This window comes from Pseudorasbora parva, chromosome 12 (assembly GCF_024679245.1).
Source record: "Pseudorasbora parva isolate DD20220531a chromosome 12, ASM2467924v1, whole genome shotgun sequence".
NCBI lineage: Eukaryota > Metazoa > Chordata > Actinopteri > Cypriniformes > Gobionidae > Pseudorasbora > Pseudorasbora parva.
Genome location: NC_090183.1, coordinates 29,530,912 through 29,543,159, shown reverse-complemented (window position 1 = coordinate 29,543,159; position 12,248 = coordinate 29,530,912). Strand labels below are relative to the sequence as shown.

General features: G+C 38.5%; 1 protein-coding gene across 2 annotated transcripts in view; it reads left to right on the top strand.

Annotated features, from left to right (window-relative positions):
* The window catches only part of raver2 (ribonucleoprotein, PTB-binding 2), an 88,029-nt gene that overhangs the window by 58,036 nt on the left and 17,745 nt on the right, over positions 1–12,248 (top strand). For both annotated transcript variants that reach the window (XM_067459808.1, XM_067459807.1), the window contains exons 5-9: positions 5,574–5,694; positions 6,262–6,344; positions 7,189–7,287; positions 7,761–7,869; positions 8,298–8,611. In XM_067459808.1, coding sequence (XP_067315909.1) covers positions 5,574–5,694; positions 6,262–6,344; positions 7,189–7,287; positions 7,761–7,869; positions 8,298–8,611 — 726 coding nt within the window. The remainder of the gene's footprint in view (positions 1–5,573; positions 5,695–6,261; positions 6,345–7,188; positions 7,288–7,760; positions 7,870–8,297; positions 8,612–12,248) is intronic.

Sequence of the window (12,248 nt, the reverse complement as noted above, 5' to 3'; positions counted from 1 at the left end):
TCTTCCTCTCTGGTTAGTGCTCTGGGAGCTCATACGCAAAACCGTCAAAAGATACGTGCCTACTGGTTATATATCAGTCATGTTCAATGACTCTGCTGTGCCTCAGTTATTGTCATATGAGCATAAATTTTGAAATGGAGTTTGTTCAGGATGCTTATCATAGTGACAGAACTAAATGTAAAAAACAAACAAAAAAAGCCCTAACCTCAATAGACCCTTTTCACATTTCCAGGTTACTCAGAAGCAGAAGTCGTCATAGTTGGATAAACTTCTATAGTGTTGAATGCGAAAATACATTAAATGTATTTTTGTGTTCCCATTTGCTCAAATAGAAAAAGAAAAACTCCACAATGTTTTTTTTTTTCCACTTTCCAAAAGAGGATTGATAATGTAGTCGGAAGAGAGAAATATGTCAACTTTACCGCCACTCCCATAAACTCTGTATTAGAAACACCCTCACAGCATTATTAGCAAGTTTTTTTGTAATTTTGTGCAGAGGTAATTTAATACAAAGTACAGTTTTATAAATGTATATGCATTTAAAATTAAAGTTATGTGTTGTTATATATTGCTTTTTAACATTTTTTTAAAAGCTACAACAAGTTACATCAAAGTCAGATTTTTGCATTTTGAAACAATTTAACATAGCTTTAAATAATGTAATTTAAAATTATCCTTACTTTATGGAATTATAAATTATAATTTTTTTAATTTATAATTAAAATCTAAAACTAATATAATGCAGTAAAAAATATACACTTTGGTACTTACTGATATTGATACCTGTATTTTCATTGTATTTGTTATTATTTTGTAGAGAAACCAAAAAAATATGATTCATATTTCTTGGCTTAATAATCATTTTCATGTATAATTATGTTTAAAAAAATGTATTGTATGAGCTGTGATTTTCAATGTCCGTTTTATCATTCTGTCCTATTTCATCTTTCATTTAAAAATGCGCAAGAGCTTTTGCAGTGCAGTGGTACAGTAATCACTTGACATTTTACTGTGATGTTGTAGGGCACCACTTATTATACAGAAATAATGTAACATTTAATGTTTTTGCCAGTTTCGGTAATGCCAGTTTTGGCATCTTCATTTATATTACTTCATATTATACCTCTACAATGTGCGGAATTAGCAAAGAATTTGTGCTTCAGCAGACACTATATGTTCCTTATTTCATAATATTAGCTTTATGTATCTGTACTGTCAGTAATTTGAGAACTCATATTTTAGAAAACTTTAGATTACAATAATCCATCAGATGTTGTTTCAGCATTTGTGGATTCAATGAATTTTCTAATGGTATAGAAAATAAACCATTAGAGCTGTAGTTTATAGCTCTTTGGAAACACACATCAGGAACAGAGCTCTAATCCATCTCAAGCTCTAAGCAGGGGGCATTATGGGACATGGCCCTGCTTTTGTCATCCTAGGCCAACTGTCTCTTCGCTCTCTCTTCCCAAATACTCCACCCGTCTGCTGCTTCACCCAGGGCCATCACCACCACTACGTTCCTCTGATTCTTAAATGATTACGTAGATGTACTTTCATTCCTAAATATGTTATATCCTTGGCATCACCCATTCCAGTATGAATGCACCAGTGTGTGTGTGTGTGTGTATGCGCACAAGTTTGTGTGGGTGGGGGAGTAGTAGTCAGCAGATGGAGTTGGAGTGTTGTTGCGATGGATCCACACCTCAGGCAGACATTAGAGATCTAATCAGGAGTTCCGCATGTCTGCAAGCGTCTCCCCCATGCCAACAAATGCACACAGTCACACATGCTCACTCACTGCTGGGACATAAACATTCCAGATAAACATTTGACAAGACATGAAAAATCTTAACCCTATAAAGCCTACTGAATCGTATATGCACATTTCTAAAGCCTCTAAATTATGAACATGATTAAAAAAAACCTGTTGTACACAATCTACTACATGTCTTTTGTTGTCTGATCGATAATTTTGCTACTTTTTCGCAAGTATTAAGGGCCTTTTTAGCCTGGATGCCAGCCGAATTCAACCCCGCCCACAACATTTGAGCTTGGGCACTTCAGTCTGGACTTAATCCATAGAGGAGTAATTATACCCGAACAGAAACTGTTCGGACCAATCAAATTGTCAGGTTGGGCTTTAGACGATGATGGACAGATGATAAACAGTAACTTAATCTTTCACGTCATCAATTTTTTCTAATCCTAAACGGAGAACTTGTTGGAATATGCAATCACCTTCACTATTTCTCTCAGAAATGATGAACGTGTTGGTAAGTACTCTACTCTGTGTATCCTTCAATTCTATTTTTTACAACACCGGCAAAGATCGTTTACACTAGTGTTGCACGATATACCGGTACTAGAAAAGTATTGCGATACCCTGCTATTACAAACGGTACGATATGGACTTTTATCAGTACCGGTACTTTAAGGAGGTCAGTGCTAATATGAGCTGTATTTCTTAATGTGCTTAGATGTGTGACAGCAGGTGTCAGGACGTGTGTGCAGAGCTCTGCTTCAGCCGTTCAATAAACATTGGAAGTAGTAGAAGAGTTAAATAGCCTATATACGCGCAGCGCATGACAGAGAAAGCAACAGAAATATGCGCGCATGAGAAGAAAAAGCGTGGCGCGGGACATGCTCGAGCCGTACTCTGACCTGAAGCGCACGCACACGCCTTTCAGACAACAAACACGCGATCACCATTCAGTTCTTTCGCAGATTATTATTTGGGGTTGAATGGTCAAACATATGATTAAAAAAAATGCACGGTCTGGCGAGTATTCAGGTAAACGCATTCAGATATGTCTTTAGTGAGCGTATACAGCTAAGGTAATTAGATCAATGCAGGTCTTAAGCCAGACCTAATATTCTGTGATTAATGTTAAGCAAACAATGAAAAATAGAAAACCACCACATGCTTGGCTAAATAACAAATATATTTATTAAGAATCAGTGTATAGTTAAATTATAGAGTGAAGACTAAGCAGTTTTATATTTGATTATTTAATTTCTTTCTTGACTTGCTACTGTTAAATAGACGTAATGTAGCTAAAAAATAAAGGACTGTTTTTGTCATATTGTTTGTAATTTGCATTTTTTGCTTATTTTTAAAAACAGATAGAATTAAAAATCTATATTATAATTATAAGATTACATTAAAAAAATATATAAAATTACTCGTATCATAAAATAAGATTTTGGTCATCCCAACCTGTTGAGAAGGGGGAAAGGTTAGTGAATGATAACATGATTGATAATGTGATCTCTGTAAGGATGTTCACACTGGCATGCAGTTGTTATAGCAATAAGAGGAGGGAATGGTCAAAAACCAGGGCAGGAACATGCTGGCCAAGTGAATTTTTAGTCAAAAAATAAAACAATGAATAATAATAAGTTCTGTTGTCATATTATTCATATTACCTGTTTTTTGTTTGTTTTTTACCGTGGTATCGATTTAGTATTGGTATCGAGGTATTTTGATCTGGTATCGTATTTGGTATTTGGTATCGTGACAACACTAGTTTACACTCATCTTTTTCTTCTAATGTTACTTATTCCAGTGCACGTGCAGACAGGGTTGTCTGCACCTGTACGTTTTTACAACAAAACCCACCAACTCCTAGCCCAAAACATGCCCAATAGCGTTTCAGGGGTGTTCTCCAGGGGTGTTATTTTCGCAAGGTTGCCTGCTTAAATTCGCATTCCTGTTTCTGTATATCACATAATTAAGGTCGCTTCAACCCACGGACATGGAAAACAACCTGCAGGAAAACCACAGACTTGGCAACACAGTGCAGTTGAGTTCTGTTGACAACTGACAGCTAACGATATGCGTTGCCCCATTGCTCTGATTGGTTGTAGGTCTATCCAATTAAGCTCTTTCCTGGTTCAGTTGAATCGCCCAATGGAGCAGTATCAGACTCATATTCTGACTAAAATTAAGTGTGATGACGTCAGGCTAGGGCCTTATAGTACAATTCTAAAAATGTCCACCTAACGATCATGTACGAGCATGTATCTTTTTGCTGGATCCACTGTTTCCTTAACGCTGGGTTATTTAGGAAGCTCAAAAAGGTTATCTTTCCCTCACAACCAAAAGCACACTTATTTAGTGACATTGCTGCTTTCGTGGTCTAAAAACAAAATGACAGTGCTGCCAACAACTTCAGTAACCTGAACGAAGCTCGTTGATGGACGTGCTCTTGCTCTCGCTCTGGTTGATGTACATCCAACTGTTTTTTTGTGTTGTTGGCCATGTTCAGCATGAGTGATAGAACAGTGTAAATAAGTCATAATGCATGAAATAGAATTAGACTCCCCCTTCAATTATTTGTTACTGAAATGTGTTAAAGGTGTCATGAACTGGCTTTTTTTCTTTTTTATACTGTTTTTGGAGGTCAACTAATGACATTAGTGTGTTTTTTACATTCAAAAACTAATAAGAACTAATAACTAATAAGTAATAGGCGATTTTCTACACTGGTTTTGAGGCTGTCTTCTGAACGCTGGGTTTTACTGGGCGTGTCGCAATGGAGACTTGGAAGTAAACTCCCATGGCTAGGATTGGAGAAGATTTGCATATTTAATGAGCTTCAGCTCCGCTGTCATATTTATGGCCCTGTCAGTTCACACGAGGGATTCTCTCGGCCACATGGCTCATAAACCTCTATCAAGCAAACACAATGATTTATTTCTCATCCACCCGCGATTGATTGGAATATTATTTCTGTTTTACATGGCCTGCAGGATCGGTCAATATAAGCACGAAACGCGCGCACACACACACACCCATGCGCAATTCTCACAAAGAATTTCTGCTGACGGGCGTACATTTTGTTAGCCCATTTGGAAAACACACAGCCCAGGACTACTATTAGGCCTACATATAAAAAAGACGTTTTACTCACATAAGTTTGTTGCACCATTCCTGTCGGATCCAATATAGAAGGCACAACATTGTGTCTGCAAATTCAGCACTTGAGACTTGTTTACAAACGATTCCGCGGTGAAAGGAAGCAAACAGACGTATACGGTCTTCCCCACGTGAGCTGGAACTTCATTAAAAACAAATTAAGTATCACACATTCCTAATATTATGATCCGAAGGAAGCTTATGCAGCGGCTGTTTTCTTCCACAATATCTTGCTATCTTCTTCCACATGTTTATTGCTGCTGGCTAGCGAGCCGATCAGCTCTGTGAGTCGGTGGGCGGGGCTACTGGATTAGACATGCTGTAGAGGCGTGTTTAGTTGCGCGGTGATGTAAGGATGAAGCATACAATCGTTTTCTGGGCCTGGTGTCTATAAAAGCTTGTCTTTGACTAAAAAGGAAGTTTTCAGCTCTGAAACTTACAGGATAATCTTATATTTTATCATGACCTTTTATATATCAAAAGCTCAAGGAAAAGTTGATTTCTCAATTCATCACCTTTTTAACATGTCTCAAAATGTGATAAAATGTGTTAATAATAATAAATGCTTGGAAATGCTGTTTTATAAGGCTCTTCTTTATAATAAAATAATGAATTGTTGTTTTATCTTTGCCATGTGTGTGTGCTCCTGTAGATGTTGAGCAATAAGAAAGGTTTACTGCCTGAACCCAACCTGGCCCAGTTCCTCAACAGTATGACCAATCCTGCTGCTCTCCAGGTCCTTATGAGACCCTACCCCAACGCCAAACGAGGAGGTAACGCTCTCTCTTTAAGTGTCTCTTTACTCATTAGCCAAATAATTTATTCAATATTCATGAGTAATACATTTAAGTACTTTTTCAGACAGAACCAAAAATGTTTCCTGTGAGAATTGCTGTTTTTGAGATGAAATATCTCTCATGTCTCTGCATATGTGTGTGTGTAACACTGATCACCAGTGCTGTAGATTCTGAGCAGATTTTTCTCTTGATGAAAGCCTAATCATATATTAAAATGAACTTTTCATTGGGTGGGAGAATAAATGAGCTGAGGAAGAAGTGGAGGCCAGAGCTTAAAGAGAACACACAATTACAACACTAAATATAGCACATGATTAAATGTTAAACTTCTCTACCTATTCCGGAACAACTTGCTATTAGTACTGGAACTGAATTTTTGGAATGACGAAATCATGGGCCACCAGTATCGTCCACATACTGCTGTCCATCTCTTATTTTAAGAGCTTGTTCTGTTTATTTTCATGTTTTGTTTTGTTTTGTTTTATTTTTATTTAGTCTCTTATTTTTCCCACTCATTTGGTTTGTCTGATGGTTTCCCCTCAGGAAAATTTGGTCGACCTCACAATCTCCCCTTCCTGCGTCCACCGTTGACTGCAGCGTTGCTACAGTTAGGAAAAGCACAGCAGGTACATGCTTTCTCTTTGTATCACCCGCTAGACTGACTTAATGCTGAAGGGTGTTTCTTTAACTTTGGGCAATTATGTTGTGTATTTTTTATACATTATACATTTTTTAACATATTTCGTATGTAATATTAAAGATATTTCAACTTCTTGTTAAACTTTTTTTTCTTTTGTGGAAACTTATGTTGCATTCATCATTTATTTGTGCTACTTTGCACAAAGTTTTTATTCATCATTTTTTTGTGCCTTATATGAACAAAAATGATTTCAGTATTTATTTTTTGAAAATGTATCATATATTATTGTATAAATAATTGTTGTAAATTTTTTTTATGTAATAATTTACCAACATGGTGTTAATGGCATGCTTGAAATAAGGTAAATGTCACATGTGGAATATTTAAATTTTTTCAAAATTCTATTTAACTTGGACTATATACACTATATTGCCAAAAGTTTGGACACATCTGCCTTTACATGAACATGAACTTTAATGACACCCCGTTCTTAAACCGTAGGGTTTAATATGGAGTTGGCCCACCCTTTGCCACGGCCTAACAGCTTCAACTCTTCTGGGAAGACTTTACACAAGGTTTAGGAGTGTGTTATGGGAATTTTTCTCCATTCTTCTAGAAGTGCATTTGTGAGGTCAGGCACTGGGAGCTTGATTGTATACACCTGTGGCCATGGAAGTGATTGAAACAAATAAATTCAATGATTTGGAGGCGTGTACCAATACTTTTGGCAATATAGTGTGTTATGATGAATAGGCAGCTACTTCACTGATAAATAGAAAAGCAAAAAGAAGCATGTTTAGCAATAGCAGTCTCTCTTTTTTTTCATGCAGAGTGCCATTCTTGGAAACGGTCTTGTTCTGCAGAATCTTCTTCACATGCAGATGGCCCAACAACAGCTTTTACAGATCAAAGACAAGCAAATCACAAATGTGAGGGTCTGTGTGTGTGTGTTTTCACATGTTTCAACATACTCATAACAAGAAATACATCACCACAGTACAATTACCAGCAAAATAATGCATGTTATACAACAATAGTCGTCTTTTTTTGCAAGGATATTATTGTTCTGCATTAAATAGTTTTGTAAACAATGGGAAAACAGCAGTTTTTGTTCAGAGAAGCATTATTTATATTTATATATAGAAGTATTAGAACCATACATACAGCTGGCATTTTAATGCACATTTGAGGTTCTGGTTAAAGAATAATAATGCCATCTGTGCCGGAAAATTTGCATGAAAAAAATAGAGCAATAATTCATACAATAATAACACTGACATAAATCTCCTTTAATGCATTTGTGTGTTGTAGCCATAATCTTATCTGTATGTACTTCATCTTTCATTTGCCACATGACCCTATTATGGCCTAACTGCTTTCTTCGTCTCTCAATTCCTCTCAGGTTCAGGGTCTTTTAGGTGACCCCTCCCGGCTGCTCCTGCAGAAAGTTCTGGGTCTTCGAACTGCACCGATGCCTCTGGGAAAAGGGTTGCTGGGAGATTCTCCCACAGGTGAGAGCTTCTGGCTGGGCAGTCAACCTTGCAGACCACAGACCTGGTCCAGAGGTCTCATTCGCTACCTCATGGAAAGACATTTGCATTGCAAATCCTCAAACAGTTTCAAAGCCCCATTATAAGCAGTGCGAGGCAGCCGCTTTAATTAGTATTTCTTCTTTTGTGCTTTTATACAGGCGTGTGTCTCGTTTGTGTGTGTAAAGTCTGGTATAGGCATTCATCAAAGCATTAAAGACCTTTGAAGAGTATGCCTTTGTGCAGGGTCATTTCTATTTGAATATCAGTGCCATGCAGGTGTTACAGTGAAGTACAAATTGAAATACAAAGCTATTAAGGTTTTCCAGAGTATGGACTAAATGCATTGGGTGCTAAATCTTTTTTTTTTTTTTTACTACAGAAGTTTAACAAAGTTCTTTGGTTTGTAGAGTTGGGACAAGACTCCTCTCCGCTCACATCCCAGGGTGGAAACTCTGGGACTGGAATGGTGTCACATGTACCTGGACGTTCACATGTGAGTTCCATCACTGAACAGAATGGAGTCACTGCGACATGCCTGGCTCCAGAGAAACAGCCTGCGCCTCCAGGAACCACAGGGGGATCAGTAAGCTCCCAAACACAGCTTCACAACTTCCTCTCTGGGATTAACACACCAAGTCTGGGACCGTTGCTGGGGAGCACAACACACAATGCTCCAGCCAACCACCACAGTGCAAGTGTGCAGACTAGTACCGCCATTACGGTAAACCTGGTTGTTTTCTACTTCTCCAATTATTCACCTCAAGATAAACATGATGAAATCTGAGAATTTAAAGAAACAGATTTAAAAATGATATCATCATTTGCTTAAGTTTGTGTCGTTCCAAAACCATATGACTTTATCTCTTCTGAAGAAAAAACGCAAAGAAAAAACATTGATGAATGTTTATGCTGCTGTTTTCCATTAGATTCCATGAGGTCTATTAGGCTCAGACCGCCCTTTAAGCTATTAGAAATTGTATAATACGTTTACTGCATAATAAAGTTATATGTCTAACTCCAGCTGTTTGTTATCCCAGAATAAACCCTAATGGGATTTCCAGGATTAGGGCTGTAACGATTCCTTGATACAATTTGAGTTCTCAATTTATTTTAAAAAAGGTCCTGGATTGTAATTTAATTTGTAATGTAATTTGTAATTTTAAACCCAGTAAATGGACCCATTCAAACAGCCCAATTTCTGGGTTTGTCCATTAACTCAACTTGGGTTGTTTTTAACCCTAGGGGTAAAAATTGGGTTGTTGTAGTAACCAGCAAAATACCATAAGTGGCACGTTCCATTACTTTGTGAACTTCATTATTAGACCGTTTTCAGCACAATATATTAAAACCATTTAAAAATCATACTATAGCATAGTGCTATTGTGAATTCATAAAAGCTGCTATTCAATTAAATAAATACAAATTTGGGAAATTTGGAGGCCAAGTCATCACCTCAAACTTGTTGTTGTGCTCCTCAAACCATTCCTAAACCATTTTTGCTTTGTGGCAAGGCGCATGATCCTGCTGAAAGAGGCCACAACCACCGGGATTACCATTTCATTGAAAGGGTGTACATAGTCTGCAACAATACTTAGGTAGTCTGTACGTGTCAAAGTAACATCCACATGGATGGCAGGACCTAAAGTTTCCCAGCAGAACATTGCCCAAAGCATCAAACTGCCTCTGTCAGCTTGCCTTCTTCCCATAGTGCATCCTGGTGCCATGTGTAAGTGATTTATCAGACCAGGCCACCTTCTTCCATTACTCCATGGTCCAATTCTATAGCTCACGTGCTTGGTCCTTTCAGTGTTGGTCAGGGGTCAGCAGGGGCACCCTGACTGGTCTGCAGCTATGCAGCCCCATACGCAACACTCTATGATGCAGTGTATTTTGACACCTTTCTATCAGAACGGCAACTCCTCTGCTCCCTCTCGCGACGGCAGCCACCTCACCTCGACCCAGGAGCACGGCAGAGACCTCTCTGTCCCAGCCATAGACCGTAAAAAAATATGGACGACTCGACATCATCCGTTTCCGCTTGGCAGATTTGAAGCTTTTAGGCGGCCTGCACGGCGCGGACATCTTGGGACCGAGTCTGCGCAGTAGCGATTTCGGGACTGGAGTTGCGCAGTAGAGTGCAGGAAGTAGAGCAGGAAGTACAGCTGCGATATCAAAAGCCCGCCCCCACACTCGCAGATGCAGAACAATTAATTATGTTGGTGTGAAATCAACAGTTATGGAAATGTAGAAATTAAAGCTAAAGCGCCAATCTGCTCCCAAAAATTTCGAAAAAAGTCAGTTAGTGCCTCAGTGACAACTTCACTCAGAGAAGCCGTCAGTCTCAGCTGTCAATCATGACGTCACATCCCCCGGTTTTATAGCATCAAATAACTAACTCAAACTAAACTTATTTTAAAAACGAACACATGAAATGAAATCATCGTGATGATAACTGCCTTCAGTGACAGAAACTAACTTTGGGGAAAAAATATTTGAAGTGTAATTTTATTATTTAGTTTGCCTCGCGTCCATTAGAAAACACAGAGGGGCGGCTATACTGGGACCGGTCACTGGGGGGGCGATCGAGGCGCGAAAGCTTCAGTATCTGAGAGGGAGACTGCAGGCTTGGTCCCAGCGGGGCTTCCATAGCTCCAGCAATACCGCCTCAGGCAGCCACTCACAGTCTTCACTCTTCCGCGCTGCCCGACCTCCTCAGCTCTGCGATCCCCCTCAGCAGTGAGGGCTTTCCGACAGCATTTCCCTCCTTCCTCCTGGATTTCGGCACCAGTGTAACACAGTTCGATGTTATGGGAAGAAGGAGGCAGGAACCAGCGAACATTCAAAGACTTTAATAAGTACAATGACTACAAAATTAAAGTAAAAACGGCCTCCTCACGGAAGACTGCCGTAAACATGATGTAAAATCCAGGCCTGGTCCTATCTCAAACTTCACTGTCATTGCTCCTTTTATGCAGCCAAGCTCCTCCGTGAGAGATACGAGAATGGTGTGACTCGCAGGTGACGCTCAATTGCAATCACGCCACCAGCCTCGCGCCTTTCTCTCACGGCTTTCGCCCACCCTACTTGTCACAAAGGTTTAGTCACATGCTCTTTTTAATACTTATTTTCATTGGTTAAATATTTGCTAAATACAGAACAATTTCCACCTGACAGGGACAAAATATTTTGAATTTGCCTTCAATTTAGAGTTAATTATGTACAAATTTAAGTTTTTTTTTTAAATTATTTAACATTTTTTTAATGCAGGCTTGTCGAACATTATGTATATTGTTTGTTACAATATTGTTATTGTATATTGTTATCTTAGCTATCCAAATCCAGTGTTCTGTATTTTCCGTACGTGAGTATTTGTTGTAGCTGGCTATAAAAAAAAAAAAAAAAAAAACACAGTTGTGTACTGTGCTAATTAATTGAGATTTCTTACAGCTCTTACAGGTTGTTGGCTTTGTTTGTTTCGTTGCTTCTATTGCTCTACCCTTTTTTGTAAGTCGCTTTGGATAAAAGCGTCTGCTAAATGATTAAATGTAAATGTATATACTTTTACACTTTGAATGCTGAATACAAACACACACTCGCTTATACAGTACTCATGATTCCGTCTGAAGTACTTCTGTCGACTCCTAGAACTCCATTTCCATTGTTCAGTCTAGAGGTTTCTTTATTCAGACACAAGCACTCAGCCACCTAGTAGAGCTCAGTACAGACTCTGACAGAGTTCTGAGCCCTAATGACAGACCACTAGTGCTGCAGGCTCTGATTACTCACTGCATTGCTCTACACAGGCTAATGGAGAGCTCTGTCTTCTATGTGACTGGATTAGAGATGAATACCAGACTCTGTGCCAGTACTTTTCCAGTTCATTCCTTCTCAGATTGCTGTTTATATGTGAATTCTTTGAAAGAAAAAACAAAGAATCTTTAAAGGAATGTCTTTCTTTTTTCTATGGAGAAAGAAAAGGGAGATGTTTAGAAGAATGTCTGATCTGCTCTTTTCCATACCATAGAAGGGGGTAGTGACAAAGACTAAAGAATGTAAGCCATGAGTTGTATGGACTTTTATAATGCTTTTTCCTTATATGAAACAACTTCCAACCAACCATTTAGTTGGGGAACACAGCATATATGTATTAAGCTTGCTGTGGTAGTCTCAGCGTGTTCTGCTGTACACTGATAACATTACTTGTCCACTGAAGACAATGGCGAAGGGTTTAATTTGTGATCGCGAATTAGCCATGTTTATTTATTATAATACTATAAGACGCAATGCAGTAAGACCAGATGCGGTGTGGCAAAATCTCTGCAAGAGAGACAGTGCTGTATTGTAAATAGTCACAGCTT